Genomic DNA, 17370 nt, shown 5'->3' with positions numbered 1-17370 from the left:
GGGAGCCCTTCCTAGAGGACCCTGTTACTACCCTGGAGAGTTAGTTGATCTGAGCTTATTGTGAGTAGTGGAACCAACCCTCTCACAGAGGCAGCGCTGAAATCAGGAAGACAGTCCAGAAATACTTGATGCTGTGGTTGGCTAGGGAGGGGAGGAGCTGTTTACTGGGGCACAGAAAACAGGGCAGAGGTAGAGGTGTGACCCGTTACTTTCTAAACATGTGACCAAGATGCACCAGAACATCTAGGTAGGGAGACAAGACCGTGCATGGGTGCAAACGGTCAGACTGGGTCATCCTGGGGTAGGGGGAGGACATGGTTATTGCCTGCACTGGAGTAGAGGCAGCACAGCGAGATGCCGAAGTGCTCAGTTTAAGAAGAGGATGAGGATTGTGGGTTCTAGACCAGAATGATCAATTGCCAGGGCTAGAGCAGGTAGTACAGAGAAGTAGGGGCCAAGAACCAGTACACATGGCAGGAAGGTCAAAGGTCTTGTGTTTTTATCAGAATATGATACTCTAATGTGTCCTGTACAGAAAACAAGAATGTGGCAGTGGCACCTGAACCACACTCCTTTGACATGTTTACAGGTTGCTGTGGGGGCTGAGACAGCAGGGGGTATCCTCTACTCACAGGATGACTCGTGCTAAAGTGGCTCCAGGTGGTCATACAGGGACACTTCAGGTGACAAGCTAAGAGCAGAATGGGAATCAGAGGGACGGGGACTTCCAGGTTTCCACAGACTTGATTACATCTTGAATTTCATTTTTTTTGTTTTGTCTTTTTTGAGACAGGATCTCGTTATGCAGTTCAGGCTGGCCTTGAGCTCACTGTGTAGCCCAGGCTGGTCTTGAACTCGAAAGGATCCTCCTGCCTCAGCCTCCCAAGTGCCGGGATTACAGGCGTGCACCACCACACCTGGCCACATTTTGAATTCCTTTGAAAACTGGCTGGTTAAGGGCTACCTGCTCACAAGAACCCAGCAGAATTGCTAACTGCAGGCTGCCGTGCTGGAGGGCATGCCTTTATCCACTCTGAATTGGCTGTCGGTGTGGATTTGGAAGCTGGAACTGAGAGGTGGTTCATGTGGCCAGGGCCTGAGAATGGTGGCTAGCATGGCTACTTGGCTGAGCCTCTGGCTCCCAGGAGAGCAGCCTTCTAAGGATCAGTGCTACTCTGGCCAGGGTCTGAAGGATCACCATCTGTGGCCAGGAATCATAAAGGCATTCTCAGACAGGCAGGGCAGGGGAATTAGACATCTGCATCTTCTTCATAGGCCCCTAAAGTAGCCTGGAATGGTGTGGGCAGGCTGGACTGTAGGAGACCAAGAGAGGTGGAAAAGGGCTTTGTATGCACCTCCTGTCATGCTTGCAGAGGGTGTGCGTAGTCAGTCTTCCCACTGAGTCACCAGACGGGGCTTTCCCAGTGTCCTGTGCACACTGGTGGGTACTGCAGCCAGGTTCCCAGTTTTGCCAAGAAGGATGCTGGGCAGGTAAAGCACATGGGGAGCCCTAGGGCCTGGCGAGGCTAAGATTGTTTCCTATCAAGAGTAACCCCAACCTTAAGAGAGCTGACTCTGAGGCTCCCTTTGCTGGCTTCATAGTACCAATCACAAGACCATGAGAAGCCAAGAAAAAAGAAGGCCGATGCCCAGCACTCTACCCTGTGCTTTCACAGGGTCTCTAGCTAGTTCTTGCTTCATGGGGGCAGTGGTGGGGTCCTTGTATGGTGGTGGCAGCCAGAGATACCCACAGAAAAACATAGTTGCTTTGTGGATGCAGGTGTGTGTGTGGGGGGGCAGGTAGAGGGGCTGGACCATGAGTGCAGACCCATCCCACCATGACATACCCAGAGGGCAGTATGTGCAGGTATAGACAGAGCCTACTCAGAATGGCAGCCACCCTTGCCACCATGGGTGTACCTGAGCAGAGCATATGGGGAGCTGGGAAGGCTCTGCTTCTAAGCTGCTTATCTGTCCCGCAGGAGATGGAGCTTGTGTCCTGCTTCGAGCACTAGAACCTCTTGGGGGCCTGGAGACTATGCGGCAGCTTCGTAGTACCCTCCGGAAGGGCACCATCAACCGTGCTCTGAAAGACCGTGAGCTCTGCAGTGGCCCCTCCAAGCTGTGCCAGGCCCTGGCCATTGACAAGAGCTTTGACCAGCGAGACCTGGCCGAGGATGAGGCTATGTGGCTGGAACGTGGCTCCCTGGAGCCCAGTGCACTAGCTGTGGTGGCAGCAACCCGCATCGGCATTGGCCGTGCAGGGGAGTGGGCCCAGAAGCCTCTGCGTTTCTATATCCGGGGCAACCCCTGGGTGAGTGTGGTGGATAAAACTGCTGAGCAGGACACACAGGCCTGAGCAAAGAGCCTGCTTAGACAGGCTTTTTAATTGTTTAAAAGCCAAATAAATACTTTTTTTCTATAAAACTATTGTTCATGTGTCTACCAGAACTCCCTGGGTAATCAGCATGTGTGTGTGCTATATCTTCCTCTAGGATGGGAGATCTAGGGGCCCTGTGTGTGTGGACCCCAAAAACAGTGCATGCATACCCCTCAGAGCAGCTCAAACTACCACCTGCCATGAGCTGCTCCAGCCCAGGTGGGCCTAACCTTGGTCCTCAAAAAGGTGATAGCTTAGCTGGGCCTGCTGGTGACATACACAGGGCTGTAGTAAGGACCAGGCCAGGAGATGCATGGCAAGCTGAGAGGAATGGAGCACAGTGAACAGCAGCCGTGATGGATGAAGGGGCCCCGTGGGACAGGACAGGCACTCAGACCTCACATGCTGCAGGCTGTCAGAGGGGCAGGGGTGGATCAAACAAGTGCTGCTGCAAATATTCCACGGCGGCCACATGGGGCAGGTGATAGGAAACACGGTGGGGTTGGGAAGAGGCAAAGAAACCCACAGCCCCTATACATGTGGAAGGACTCATTTCACCATGAGTCCTGGAAGTCCCCACAGCTCGGTGATGCTAAGACTGTTGGAAGGACCAGATGAGAGATTAAGAGCAGAGCAGTGTTCCCACAGCTACTGCTAAGCCAGACTGAGGCACCTGCAGCCAGGAGGACAAAGCCCTGCTGGCTTTCTACCTGTGCCACGCCTCAGGGATAAGAGGGCTCAGGCCTGGTATGGAGGGAGCCCCAGGGTAGGAGAGGCTTAGGCCCTCCCACGCACTCCAGCAGCTTCTGCATCCTCCTGGGCTCACGTGAGCAGAGCCTGGAACACAGCAATGACGGGGTCCTCATGGGTGGTCACCACCAACACACTGCGGAACTTGTCAAAGAGCATGAGCAGCTGGGAGCGCCGAGTGTTCTCGTTGTACATGATCTCTTCCAGGTGGTGGCGGCCTCGGAAGTAGTGAAGCAGCCTGGGGAGAGAGGGTGGACTGAGCCTAACCTGTGGCTAGCCTCCAGAGGCCTCTAACAGCATCCTGGACCCCATGCCCACCAGTCCCCAAAGCAGTGGTGGTCCTGAAGTGAGCCTGTGAGGCACAGCTGTTCAAACCCAAAGCCACCCAGGCCTGTGCCCCAGCGTTGGGAGGGGACTGACAGAAGGCTTCCTTTTTCCATGCTACTGTGGCACTGAGTCCATTCACCGCTCCAGTGAGGGGTTACAGCTGAGGCTGGCACAAAGGAGGCCTGGACCAGCGGATTGGAAGAGCTACAGATGTTTCTCTCAAGAGTCTGAAGTGAATGCTGACAACCTCCCAGATAACCATATACCCAGTGGCCCTCAAGTCAAGGTGGGGATGACAGACTATCAGGCCACTCTGACGCAGGGATCCTGGACACCCTCCAACCCCAGAATAAAAATCCTGGGTAAACCCCTGCCAAGTCCCATGTGGGTAAGAACTCGCTGCTGCTGCTCAACTAGTGACAATAAATGGCTACAAGTACTGGGGAAACTCCCAAAGACGGGAATACTAGGCCTCCAGCCCAGGGTCCTGGCAACAGCCCGCAGTCCCCACACATGGGTGGGTGGTGGTGCCTGCCCCTGCACAAACAGGTACCAGGACGGCATGCCTAAGTACATGAGATACCTTCTTACCCTGTGACCACCAGCTGTAGTCACTGCATTTGTACATGTGGTCCTGTTGAGTATATGATGTGGGGTCTGCAGGCAGGCCCCCTTCTACTTCTTGCCAGTTCTAGAAATGGCCCCCACCTGGCAAACATGCGGAGGTCCTCAGGGTTCTGGGCTGCAGGCACGCTGAGGATGGCTGCCCGCTCATGCTCGGACAAGCTGGCCAGGAGGTTCTCTGTCATCCTTTTGTTCAGTGGCGAGTCCCCGCTAGGGAGCAGCTCTGCACTGGAGTTGTCCATGCTGGGGCTAGTGAGGGTCATGTCATCGCTGCTGGCTAAGGGTAGGCACAGGTCAGGGTAGACTCCAAAATGCTAAGGGGGCACTAGCAAGGGTAGAGCTAGTAGCCAGCCCACCAGGACACCCTGATGAGGAGTCCTACTAGCGCCCCACTGTACCATGTTCCAACCCAGGGTATGTTACCCCATCACTGCCACCCCATCCTTTGGGTGTGTCACATGCCCTCTAGTGGCTGACCAGGGATGAAGCCTCAGGGACCTTGAACAAAAAGGCATGTGGCCAGGCATGGTGGTGCACACCTGTAATCCCAGCACTTGGGAGGCCGAGGCAGGAGGATTGTTGCAAGTTCAAGACCAGCCTGGGCTACAAAGTGAGCTCAAGGCCAGCCTGAACTGCATAGCGAGACCCTGTCTCAAGGAAAAAAAAAAAAAAAAAAAAAGGCATATGGAATCCTGCTCCCTCTCCCACAGCATCCTACAGGGTCGTCACATGAAGCCTAAAGCTAAGGAGCACTTCCAATACCTCCCAGCCCCTTGCCTTGTCCATGCCTAGGACCTGGCAGAAGGCTGCCGGCTGTGGGGGTACATGATGACCACAACAGCTTCTCCCACAAGTGAGTAGGACAGTCAGGGAGCCATGACCCTAGATAGCTCCAGTAAGGTCTTTGGTGCTAGGCAGGAAGGCCTCTGACTTCAGGTTTCATCTTGGGCCCTCACGCAGAGATTCCAAATGTCCTCATGGTGATGGTATGAAATCCTGCTCTGACCTCAGGCTGGGGTAGGGGGTTACAGGAGGGATGTGGTGAGCAATGGGCTGCTCCTGATTCCGGCAAGTTCTCAGAACCAGTGTGGTTATATACATGTACCAACTACCCACAGTGAATGTAACCATTGTGTACTACAAATGTATGCTAATAAAAATTTTAAAATAAGCCCCTATAGGTGCTTCATAAGTGAGGGATCGCCACAGGGAACATTCAGACAGGTATGTGTATATAGGCAGTGGTGTACACACCATGCCATGTGAAGGCACCTCTGTCACTCCAGCAGTGCCCATGTCAGGCTTTCTGGCTGCCACCCCCAGTGTCTCCCCAAACTGCCAGAGAGATGCTAGGGGTGGGATCCTACTTGGGGAGCCAAAGCTCAGGGCGTTGGGCGTGCTGAGACTGCGGCTGCCAACCCGGGCAGTGAAGGGGACATCATCCTCCCGTGGGTGGGACTCCTCTTCACTAGGTGAGGCCATCAGGCAGACATAGGTGTGCAGCTGGATGAGGAGCCGGCGCTGTAGCATCCATACAACCATCTGAATGAGCTGGGTCTGCAGGCAGGCAGCATGAGGCAGTGAGTGAGGCTCACCCCACCCCAGCCCCAGCCCTTCCCCAGGGCATGAAGGAGCCATGACCCTAGATAGCTCCAATAGAGTCTCTGGTGCTAAGCAGGAAGGCCTCTTACTTCAAAAAAGAAGCCTTTAGATGGTAGCCGGCTCCGCAAGGCCAGGAGAGCTCCCAGATCATACACACCTAGGTTTCTCGAAAGTCTCATGGAAGAGCATGACCTGGTATGTAGAAGCCCCTGTGTCCTCCCTTCACTAAGCTGACTTCCCTGCTCTGCCGCTCTTCCCTTTGGCCCACTGGGCCTGCTGCTGGACCCAGCTTGCAGTCCACTGCTAGGCCAGTCCATATACTTCAGAAAGAAGCTATGGGCAGCTATCCTCTGAGCAACAACTTGGATCTACCTGAAAGTCTGTCCTGGGCACACAGGTATTCCAGAAGGAAGCTGGGGAAGGGGATTCCCTGGTTGGGTGTGAAGCTTTCACAAGGCATCTCAAAGCTGGGCTCTCCATGTTTCTCTAGGTTGGACCTGGTGGAGCCCCAGTACCAATGACTAGTACCTCCCAGACACAGACATGGGAAACAAGGTGGATGCTGAGGGCACCAGGGTTATCTTTGGGAGGGTCCACAAGGAGCTGCTGACCAAGGACACCTCCTGGGAGAGGGCTGGGTTAATTGAGGAGAGAAGTGGGGGATATACATACTAACCCTAGTCAAAACCAAATAAAACTTGAAAGACTGTAAAATAAACGACATGAAATTAAGAAATAAAGCAAGGCTGGGTATGGTGGTGCATGCCTATAATCCCAGCACTCTGGAGGCTGAGGCAGGAGGAGCACTGCAAGTTTGAGGCCAGCCTGAGATAAAAAGTAAGTTCAAGGCCAGTCTGAACTGCATAGTGAAACCCTGTGTCAAAAAGACAAAAAAGAAAAAGAAAGACACAAAAAGAAAAGAAAAGAAATAAAGCAAGGACCTGGGCATCATGGTGCACACCTGAAATCTCAGGAGGATCACAAGCTCAAGGTCAGCCTGGGCAGTTTAGCAAGACCCTGTCTCAAAAATAAAAAAAATTTAGCTAGGCATAGTGGCATACACCTATAATCCTAACACTATAGGAGGTTCACACAAGAAGATTACAAGTTTGAGCCCAGCCTGAACTATATAAGAATCTATCTCAAAAAAACAACAAAATGGTCCAGTGTGGTGGCACACACCTGTAATTTGAGCACTCGGGAGGCAAGCCATGAGTTTGAGGCTAGACTGGGCTGCACAGTAAGTTCAAGATCAGCCTGAACTACACAATAAGACCTTATCTCAAAAAAATGAAACAAACAAACAAAACAATAAATAAAATAACAAAATAAAACAAAGCCTGGGATATATTTCAGTATAGAGTGTCTACCTAGCATTTGTGAGGCCATGAGTTCAATTCCCAGTACCACAATAAAGAAAACAAGAGGCTTCATAAACGCTAAACTATATGTCTTTGGGGCCTGGCAGAACTTAACCTGGCTCCACCCAGCCCCTGATAAGGTTGGGGGCTGCTGCTCAGGCATGGCCTGGAAAGTCCCTCCCATTATGCAGACTACTAGGAAGCTTTACTAAGATGGGAGCACCGCCAGCCCCTCCCCCATGCCGCTCAGGAGGGCGCAGATGCAAAGTGTCTTATTCAGCTGGCACGACCTGGCATGGTTCCTGGAATCCAAAGGCTCTATAAAAGATGACATTTAGAACTCTGTCACACTCAGCATCTAAATGAGCTGAAAAACCAGGACCTTATTTTCATTCACAACTTGAGAAGGGAAAGGGTTTGATTTTAAGGACTGTTTTGCCTGATTGATCTGGCACTTAGTAAGATAAATACTTTGGTTTTGGAGACAAAACCCTGAGAATATCCAGCCTGTCTCCCACACCTGGCCCTATCATCTGGCCTTCCCTGAGTTCCCCTCACCCCGAGTCTAGGCTGTCGGTGGAGGGGAGGGGCAAAGCCCAGAGTTTCCCTATCACTGTCTCAACAGGAAATCTGTGAAAAGTGACATCTGTGGCCCCAAGGCAAGCCACCAACAGCAAATCTATCCCCTACACTGCAGGAGGCACTGACAAACCCACCCTCAACTTGCCTGTCGCAGGTCACTGGGTAGATGCTGACCCAGGCTGGCCCACTGCCGGTCCTCTTGGATGAGGAGACTTCAGCGCCCAGTGACTCCAGGGCATACAAACACTGCAGCCCCTGCATGCCAGGGGGAAGGGGGACGGAGTCAAGCCCTCTTGGAGAGCAGGACCCAGGCTGGGTAAAAACAAAGTTGCCTTTCTGTCCTCCATCTGTGGGAAACCCCTAGGCCTAGAATAGGATTCTGTCGGCCCAGGAAAGGCCAGTGCTCTCCCACCAAGCTTAACTCAGTTCTAACTCCACGGATGCCCACTACAGCCAAAGTGGCTCTGTGGGTGGGAATGAGTACACCAGTGTTAGGTTCCTAACCAGCAGCTGGCCGCTGGGTTACCTGCCAAGTACACAGCACCTGCACAGCAAGTTCCCCAAAACAAAGGCAAAGGGGGAAGCAGTACTGAGGATCCTTGGCTCATGGATGGATGGCCAGGCAGTTGGTACCCAGTCCCCTCTGCATATCACACACCAGGCTCCGGGGCTTCTACAACTCACCTCTTGCACAGGCGGCGCCAGTGGGTTCCTGAACTCTGACAAGGAGACGGGCAACGAGAACTTGGCCAGGACGGACGGCAGGTCATGCGATGGGAACTGGCGGGAGAACTGCTCAGCCAGCGGAGAATACCTGGGGACAGCAAGACAGTGATCAGCCAGGAGTGCCTAGGATCACCCAGACAGTGGTGGGCACCACCCCAGCACCCACACCACAGGCCCTCGGGCAGCAGAGAATTTTAACTAGTGGGTGGGCCAGGATGGGCGGGAAAGGAAGAACAAGGCGAGTGACGAGGCAGAGCAGGGCAGACGTTCAGATGGACAGAGCCCAGGTGGCAGTGGCATGGGGCACCCAGAATCCCTCTCTGATCTCAGGTAGAAGCAGGTGCCCTGACATGGGCAGACCTACACAGCACTGAGCCAGATCAGAATCAGGATATGGGCACAGCAGAGGCCAGCCATTAGGCTGAAGTGGGAGCTGACCTCAGGGGCCCACAAGCCTCTGGTGCCTGGCCAACCTGGAGCACCACCTGGAAGGCCATGCTGGGCTCACCCTTCCCCACTCTGGGCTCCCACCTCTGGCCACTAGTGGTACTCACAAACACACGCTGGCATTGGGAGACAGCACGTAGACATTGTTCTCACACAGTGGGTAGATGATGACAGCCTTGCCCCAATACACCAGGTGAGCTGCAAGCTGGAAAACCTGCAGGCCAAGAGAGTTGGAAGGACTGAGCCTGGGAAGCTGTGGCTTCTCTGCCCTAGACAGTGGCCCAAAGCTCTCACAGCACAGACTCTGTGGCTGTGGCTCTCCAGGCCTTCTTCCTGATTCAGGCAGCACCTTACCACTCTCCTACCAGCACGCTGGGCAGAGCTAGTGCAGTGTGTCCTGGCTGTACTCAGAGCAACAGCTTTTTCATCACAGTTGCCTATGCTGTATGATACTACTATTTCCCTGCCAGGGTCCTAGCTCCTTCTTTGTTTTTGCTTTTTGAGACAAGGTCTCACTCTGTAGTCCAGGCTGGCCTTGAACTCACTATGTAGCCCAAACTGGTCTCGAACTTGCGATGATTCCCTTGCCTCGGCCTCCTGTGTGCTGGGATTACAGGTGTGTACCACAATGCCCAGCCTGTCTTGGCACTTTCTGAGGAGCAGCACTGTCTGTCAAACTCAGACAGCAAGCCATGCGCAGGGTAGATCAAGTTGAACAAGGGGCTTGGCTGAATGTCCCAGCAGAGGCACACACCCCTCTGACACCCCTCATGACCATGACCCCAGCATGGCCTCTACCAAGAAATAACAGATGTGAAGTCACTCCATGTACCACCCTTGTACACCCAGAGGCTCCACACTCATCCCTGTGTTCCCATCTTTCCCTAGAGAACACCATGCCATCCTGCTTTCCTGGGCCCTTCACCACCAGAAGACACAGACAGACAAATAAGCCAGAAATCCTCTCCAGGGGCAACCCCAGAGTACTCCCAGCTCATGAGGGAGGCCAAGTCTAACAGCACAGCACTGTAGTCCTTCATAAGGTGTGTGAAGTCTCAAGCGGTTGGCATTTCTGTCTGTGTCACCCACTCTATCTTCTCAAGAGGTGGGCCTCCACAGTGGTGAGTCACCCTGCCTGGCCACAGTGCCTGCTATGCTGCTAAGGACACATCTATATTCTCAGCACACAGGACTGCAATGGCAATGGCACCATCAACTCAAACACTGTGGAAATAAATATTAGGGAAGGTCCCATCCTGTCTTTTTTTGCACTCAGCCCAAGTGTCAGACATGAGCTCTCAAGCAGAGATATGCCGGGCCACCAGCTGGTTTAGTGGTCTTCATCCTCAGGTCTCTCTGCCCCTCTAAGAGGTTCTCCTCAAGACAGCTGGAGCACCATTCTGGAGAGTACAATTCCAAAATCAGCATCACAGGGCCAGATGCAGAGTTCTAGTAAAGCTGTGCTCCCGAGGCTCTAAGAGAGAATCTGCCCATAGCTCTTTCACCGGCTGGTATCCCTTGGCTGGCAGCCACATCACTCCAGTCTCTGCCTCTGTGGTCACATCACTTCCTTCTCTGTAGTCAAATATCACTCTGCCTCTCTCTTAAAAGGGCTCTTGTGAAAACATTTAAGGCTCACCAGTATAATCTTGCCATCTCAAGATCCTTGACTTCCTAACATCTGCAAAGTCCCACATAAGGCCACATCCATAGGTCCTGAGGACTAGGTTGTAGATGTCTGTGGGGGCCATCATTCAGCTGCCATGTGTTTTACCAGGCATGATGGGAGATGCTTGAAGTCCCAACTACTTGGAAGGCTGAGACAGGAAGATCACTTGAGTCCAAGAATTCAAGGTCAGCTTGTGCAACATAGTGAGACTGTGTCTCAAAGACTAAACATAACAAATAATGTATAAAAAAAAGAAAAAGAATATGTACACACATAAGAATCTGGATGATCTACAGCAGTTACTTCTGGTTTATGAGACTGTAGGGACTTTATAATTTGTATAATATTTGAATGTTCATAAGGGTTTTTTTTTTGACACTAGGGTTGAACCGAGGGCCTTGTACGTGCTAGACAAGCACTCCACCACTGAGCTACATCCTTAGTCCATTTCTGAGACAGAGAGGGTCTCACCAAGTTGCCCAGGCTGGCCTGTAGGTTGCAATCCTCCTGCCTCAGCTCTCAAGTAGCTGGGATTATAGGCACACACTACCATGCCTGGCAATTATTCTATCATGACAAAAAAATTTTTCACCCTCTTTGGGGTGAGATGGAACACAAGTGACTTTAAACCTAAGACAGCTGCTCCTTATAGAGCCAGAACTACCCTGGGACCACTGCTCCCCATACAACATCTGCAGGAAACAGCAGTCCCAGAAGTTGCCAGGAAAAGCCACAACAGCTGGGCCCCAGAGGGCTTCCACACAGATACACCAGCAGCAAACCCTGATTGGTGCCAGTCCAGCAGGGAAGGGGTACAGAAGGAAACAGCATCAAACTGCTTCCTCTGCCCCAGGCAAGGCAAGACAGGAAAGTGAAGGGAACATCAAAGGAACATCAAAGCCTTATCCATCGGACTCTGACAGCAGGGGTGAGGCGCATGTCCAGCACAGATCCATCAGCCAGCTCAGTCAAGAGTGGCTAGATCCTTTCAAAGCTTAAAATAGGACATGTAAACACTCACACTTACCTACCATAGCCAGTATGGTTAGAACAGACACCATGATCACTTATTCTGCAGGTGGAAAATTCTGGCCCTGCGGATGCTACAAAGCAGGTTGTGATCATTACTGGGTCCTGGTGGAACCTGGGGATATAGCTCAGCAGCACAGCGCCTGCCTGGCTGGTGTGAGATTGTGAGTTCGATTCCTGATATCAAAAAAAGAAGTTGGAACCTGCTAAGTACCCTCACACAGCAGATAAAGGGTCATGTGTACAGAGGATGAAAGAACTCATTCTGAACAAGAGAATCAGAAAAGGTGCTTGGAAAATACAGCCCGAGTGTCAGTCAGGCCTAAGAAGCAAAGTCCACCAGCAATGCCAACGCCTCCCTTGGACAAACCTCACAGATTCCAACAGAGCCAGAAAGCTCACCTGGGGGCTGGGGATTTAGCTCAGCGGCACAGCGCCTGCCTGGCAAGCGCAAGGTCATGAGTTTGATTCCTGGTACCAGAAGAAAAAAACAAAAAAGAAAACAAAAAAACAGAAAGCTCAGCTGGAGGGGCCTAAGCAGGCCTGCCTTGGGTGAGTGCTGCTCCTCAGCCCTTTAGGGCTGATATCACCTTGGTCTTTAAGGAACTTTGGTTTCAGGGCAGGCCTCTGCTGCCCCCAGGTGGCCAAGTAGCACACACCACCAGATCCTGGGTCTTTTACCAAAGGCACCAACCTAACCCTGGTCCTGCCCTCATGCTGTCACTTGGATGGCACCCACAGCCATAGCCATAGCCAAGGTTGCCTGATTAGAACCTGGATCCCTTGCTACCAGTTTCTTCTCATACTTCTCCTCCCCTGCCCCTACCACACACATCAAATAGATCCATGACCAAAGGGCAGCCCACAAGCACAAAACTCTCAAGAAGGTGGGTGGCATCTTATACAAAGAACAGCAGCTAGTGCATGTGCATGTGGTAGGGTGAGGCTACCAACTGAGTCCTGGTTCAGGTTCACAACTCATGTAAACTTCCAGCTTTCACTTCCCTCATGCTTGCTCATATGCCGTTGTGAGACTCCTATGAGCTGGCTGATACCCTGCATGCTCCTGCCTTTCCCAAACACCCCAGCCCTGGTGTTCCGTCCTCTCGACTTCTGCCCAGTACAGCAGGCACCTCTCTCCTTTCTCCCACGGTTCATCTTGCCTTACCTCCCCTTCTCTCAAGACAGGCAGTCCATGGCTAGCTCACCAAGCAGCCCTGCACCCAGGTCTGACTTAGATGCTAAAATCGGAAGCCCCTCTAGGAACCACCTAGGTCCATGGCAGACTGTATAGTAGCTGGGAATGGACAGAGACCCTGGGAATGTGGCATAGCTGATGGTCTGCTTATCTGGGCCTCCCACCTTTACTCGGAGGCCTTCTGTGCACGCACCCAGGGGTCACTCCCTTCTACTCATCCAGGTCCCCTGGCCCTACCTGCAGCAAGGCCAGGTCAGCATCCTGGGCTAGCTGCTGCAGGTTCTTCACAGCAGATGTGGTCTTGATCACCCGCACCAGAGCTGGGGAACAGTCGATGGGCAGCTCACTCAGCAGGGACTTCTCATCACTGAGCAACAGCAGGGCGTGATATGGGCTAGGGAGCAGAATCACAGGTCGTCAGGTCATGCAGAACCTCAGGGCCCCTTGGACCAAGTATGTTCCTAGAACATATCAAAGCACAGCTAGGGCCCACAGGCGTTGAACTGTGGAGGCTAAGAGAGGAATCAGAGAGAAAAGCATAGTGTGTCCAATTTATACAATTTGCAAGGATTACTGTTACTTTTTGGATAAAACAAATTAGCACAAAACTGGGAGGTCCTGAACACCTGACTCCATATCCCACCTCTGGCACTTCACAGCACACATTTGCTAAATAAGGATATAAATGAATCTTTCCTAAGGAATTAGTCTCAAACAAGGGAAAAGTGAAATCCACTCCACAGACTATAAACAGAATTACATAAAAATGTGCTTAGCAAAGACTCTGGGAAGGAAGGCATCTGACTTGGAGCATAGATGGGGAGGAGGGGAGGAGGACCAGGTAGTACTTTGCTTTCTGCATCTAGATTCCTTCCTTTTTTCTTTCCTTTTTTGGGGGGAGAGGGATACTGATGATAGAACTCGAGGCCTTCACACAATGAGCTACATCCCCAGGCCTTTTTTTTATTTTGTATTTTGAGATGGTCTCAGTAAATTACTAATTGCAATCCTCCTGCTTCAGTCCCACAGAGGGCTGGGATTATAGGCATATAGTACCCATGCCTGGCAGGGTTTTTTTTTTTTTTTTTTCAGCACTGTAGATCACATGATGATAGGCAAGTGCTCTAGCACTAAGCTAGATGCCCACACTCACATTTCTTCTTCTTCTTTTTTTTTTTTTTTTTGAGACAGGGGCTTGGTATGTAGTTCAGGCTGTTCTTGAATTCACTATGTAGTCCAGGCTGGCCTTGAACTTGCAGTGCTCCTTCAGCCTCAGCCTCCTGAATGCTAGGGTTATAAGTGTGTGCTATCACATCTGGCTAGGACATTAGTTAAGTACCTGAGATTCCGCCAGGCGTGGTGATGCACACCTGTAATTCCAGCACTTGGGAGGCTGAGGCAGGAGGATCTTTGCAAGTTCAAGACCAGCCTGGGCTACAAAGTGAGCTCAAGGCCAGCCTAAACTGTGCAGCAAGACCCTGTCTCAAAAAGACAAAAAAAGAAAAAAGAAAGAAAGAAAGAAAGAGAAACTGAGATTCCAAGATTTCTGACCCAAGCGCAGAGGATCATGGGGCAACAAGCACTATGAAGATAAATCCCCCAAAGGCCATGCTTGTCCCCTTGGTCAGCCACACAGCCTTCCCAGCAGGCTGTCCCTGCTCAGGCCCAAGAGAAGGACCCTGGCAGGAAGCCCCACTCACCCAAGTGGTGCTAGGAGGACTCACAGAAAACCTGGAATGGGTCATTTCTACACAGAAGTGGATACAAAAATCACGTGTTTTTCTTAATAACTGGCCTCTACCAACTCTTGTGGCAGGAAGAAGAAAAGAGAACTTTTGGAATAAAAGTAATAGGCAATGGCTCAGTAGTTACCATCCTTGCAGGGAATATGCAAATAGGGCTGGTTCTCACCGGATGGCTTTCAGGCTCCGTTCAATGGCCTCAGGAGGGATCAGGCTCGAGGAGGCATAGTGGATCTTGTGGGGCAAGCAGAAGCTCACTTCCAGCCAGCTGTTGATATGGAGTCGCACCACACCAGACGTACACAGGCTGCAGAGAGAGGGCACCATTACCAGTTCACATAGGTACAGTGTGATGTTTCTTTGGTTTTGGTTTTTTGTGGTTCTGGGATTGAACCCAAGGCAAGAACTCTACCACTGCCACATCTCCTGTTCCTATCAGTTCACATAGGAACTTTTTTTCTGTCTTTTTCAGACAGGGTTTCACTATGCAGTACAGGCGGGCCTTGAACTCATAGCAATCCTCCCACCTCAGTCTCCCAAATGCTGGGATTACAGGCATGTGCCACCGTGCCCAGTTTAGGAACTTTCTAAACATATGCACAGATCACAACACCCCATTCAAGAGTGCTTCCCCCACCACACTGCCCTGCTGGTTGGAGGAAACTTTAGGTGGAAACCTCATGGGCAAGAAAGTATCTTTTCAGATCTCAGTATACTTAAGAAAATAGGTTAGGAATATACACACACACGTGCATTTCTGGTTAGCTCTGGAATATATCCTCCAACCACCCTGCCAGAGCTCAAGAGAAGCAGCATCTTCTATCCTGGAGGCTCAATGCATGAGATGCACCTAATCAGGCCCTCTGCTAGTCTAGGCTTCTGGCAAACACCTGACACACAGAGTATGTCCTCCCTGAGAAGGGTCTTCCCTGCACACCTCATACAGGTCTAGTCAGCAACTGGCAGCCAGGAAGAGTAGGGCCTGTCTCCAAAGAGGAGGTATGCGGGGGTCAAGTTCCCTAGACAATTCTAGTGGTGAGAAGTACAAAGTATCCACCTTCCTGTACCTTGCAAGTTTCTGCAGGACTCCCTATGTAATGCATGTAGACAGCAAGCTGTAGATATAAAGGTGACTGTCTAACCCCACCCTGATACCACACCATCACACCACACCTTTCACTCCAAGATCTTTCAATGACAGCAATTCAGTTCCTTCAGGCTCCAAACTGTGCTCAGGCTAAAAACAACACTGTTCTTGACTCCTTGCTTATGAGCAAATTCTATCTGCTCCATCTGCAGGGATATCCAGAATCCAGATCTTTTCAAAGTGTCCAGAGCACCAGCCCCCAAAGATGTCCCTCCAGTCACTCACCTCCCAGCACCGTGGTTCCCATCCAAGGCCCTGCAACACAGAGCCCAATGTGATCTGCCCACATTTCTCTGACCTCATTTCCTACCCCATCACTCAGGTCTAGCTATTCTCACAATGCACTTGCCCTTGGCCACAAGCTCTTGTCCCGATGCCCCAGGGCTCTTTCATTCCTTCAGTCTCAAATGTCACTTTCTCAGTGAGGCATCCCGACCCCAGGCCCCACCAGTACTCTGACCCTTCTGCCTGCACTCTTGCCCTGGTCCCCAGATCATGGGATGCTGTCTGATGCTGTCTCCCTGACCACAACATGATCATGAGAAGGGGGTGGTGGGTTATGGTGCCCGCTCACTGCACCCTGGCATCAAGTTTTAGACATGTGGTAGCACTAAGAAGCATGGCAGGAGTGGAGGAAGGAGAGGGACAAGCTGTACTCCTGTGTGCACTGTCTTGTTTGCCCAGGAAGCCTATCCCTGAGAATAGGCTCCTCTGTGGTCTTGCTGGGAGTCCCTGGGGAACTATTCCCAGAAGGAAGAGCCAGCCCCTTCCACGGCTCAGCCAAACAGTCCCTGTGCTAAGGGCCAACAGTATTTGATGGATGACATTAAGGAATTGCAAATTCTCAAGCAAAGCCCCTGCAGCGGGTCCTCAGTTTGCCTCCAGGTGGCAGTACCATGAGGTCTGGCCTGAGGAAATTCCCATGCTCCCTTCAGCCTGCCTGACTCAGCCAGGCTGGAAGAGCCAAGGAGGCACACACCCTTCTCATCCTGGTAGGGAATGCTCCACAAGGCCTCCTGATGATAACTCAGTTCTCAAACAGCAGTAAAGCATATATCAGTTCTTCTCTAAGCTGCCAAATTTCTACCACGCCGCCCCCATCATGCTTCCTCTGTTTGCTACCAGCCACCCAGGCCAGCAGCCAAGAAGTGCTTTTCCCATCACTCCCTGACCCTGACTCTACTATTCCTGGCTCCCAGACGCCCACATTCAGCTAAGTGTGGAGCAGGCTAGGAGCTCCAGGAGGCGTGGCAGGGAGCTCTGCCTGGCCCAGGTCGGAAAGTGCAAATAGCTCCAGGCACCGAGAGGTGGCTAGTGGGGAGGCAGCACACAGTCCTCCCTCCTGCACCCACAAACCGTCCTTACAGCTGCTTCCCTGAAACCTCAAGCCACAGAATAACAGCCCAAGCTTCCCTCAGTCCTCTGGAGGGCTAGCAGTGGCTGTGGCCAGCAGCTTAAAATGCAAAAACAAGTCTTTATTCTCTCAAGCAAGGAACAGGCAATGGGGAAAGAAAACACAAGTAAAACACACCTGTAACCCCAATGGCATTTCAGCGTCCCTGCCAACACCAACCATCTGGTTACTGCCAAGTGTCCCATGACTCCCCAACTCTCCTGGTGTTCTTCCTCCAGGGCATCTGAAAACTTGTGCCTGTTTCTCCTAGGGCCTCAGCAACACCAAAGCGGGGTGCAGGGGAGGGAGTGTACAGGCCACAGTTGAGTCTGGAGGGTAAAGGATTGTCTAGTCCTTTGGGGAAAAACACACAAGAAGATTTGGCAAGTGTCA

General features: G+C 51.8%; 2 protein-coding genes across 4 annotated transcripts in view; one reads left to right on the top strand and one right to left on the bottom strand.

Moving 5' to 3' along the window:
* The window catches only part of Mpg (N-methylpurine DNA glycosylase), a 9243-nt gene extending 6816 nt beyond the window's left edge, over window positions 1-2427 (top strand). For all 3 annotated transcript variants that reach the window (XM_013517826.1, XM_005391675.2, XM_013517827.1), the window contains one exon: window positions 1983-2427. In XM_013517826.1, the coding sequence (XP_013373280.1) occupies window positions 1983-2359 (377 nt within the window). In that variant the 3' untranslated portion in view covers window positions 2360-2427. The remainder of the gene's footprint in view (window positions 1-1982) is intronic.
* Nprl3 (NPR3-like, GATOR1 complex subunit) overlaps window positions 2355-17370 on the bottom strand; it is a 43168-nt gene continuing 28152 nt past the window's right edge. Inside the window, exons 7-13 of the mRNA XM_005391678.1 lie at window positions 14607-14744; window positions 12933-13089; window positions 8907-9013; window positions 8311-8440; window positions 5449-5638; window positions 4166-4358; window positions 2355-3368 (exon numbers count right to left, since the gene is read on the bottom strand). Of these exons, the coding sequence (XP_005391735.1) occupies window positions 3203-3368; window positions 4166-4358; window positions 5449-5638; window positions 8311-8440; window positions 8907-9013; window positions 12933-13089; window positions 14607-14744 (1081 nt within the window). The 3' untranslated portion in view covers window positions 2355-3202. The remainder of the gene's footprint in view (window positions 3369-4165; window positions 4359-5448; window positions 5639-8310; window positions 8441-8906; window positions 9014-12932; window positions 13090-14606; window positions 14745-17370) is intronic.

This window comes from Chinchilla lanigera, unplaced genomic scaffold (genome assembly GCF_000276665.1).
Source record: "Chinchilla lanigera isolate Chin_1 unplaced genomic scaffold, ChiLan1.0 scaffold00041, whole genome shotgun sequence".
In the NCBI taxonomy this organism is placed as follows: Eukaryota; Metazoa; Chordata; class Mammalia; order Rodentia; family Chinchillidae; genus Chinchilla; species Chinchilla lanigera.
The sequence above is the reverse complement of the archived record's forward strand: the minus strand, read 5'-3'. Positions and strand labels throughout refer to the sequence as shown.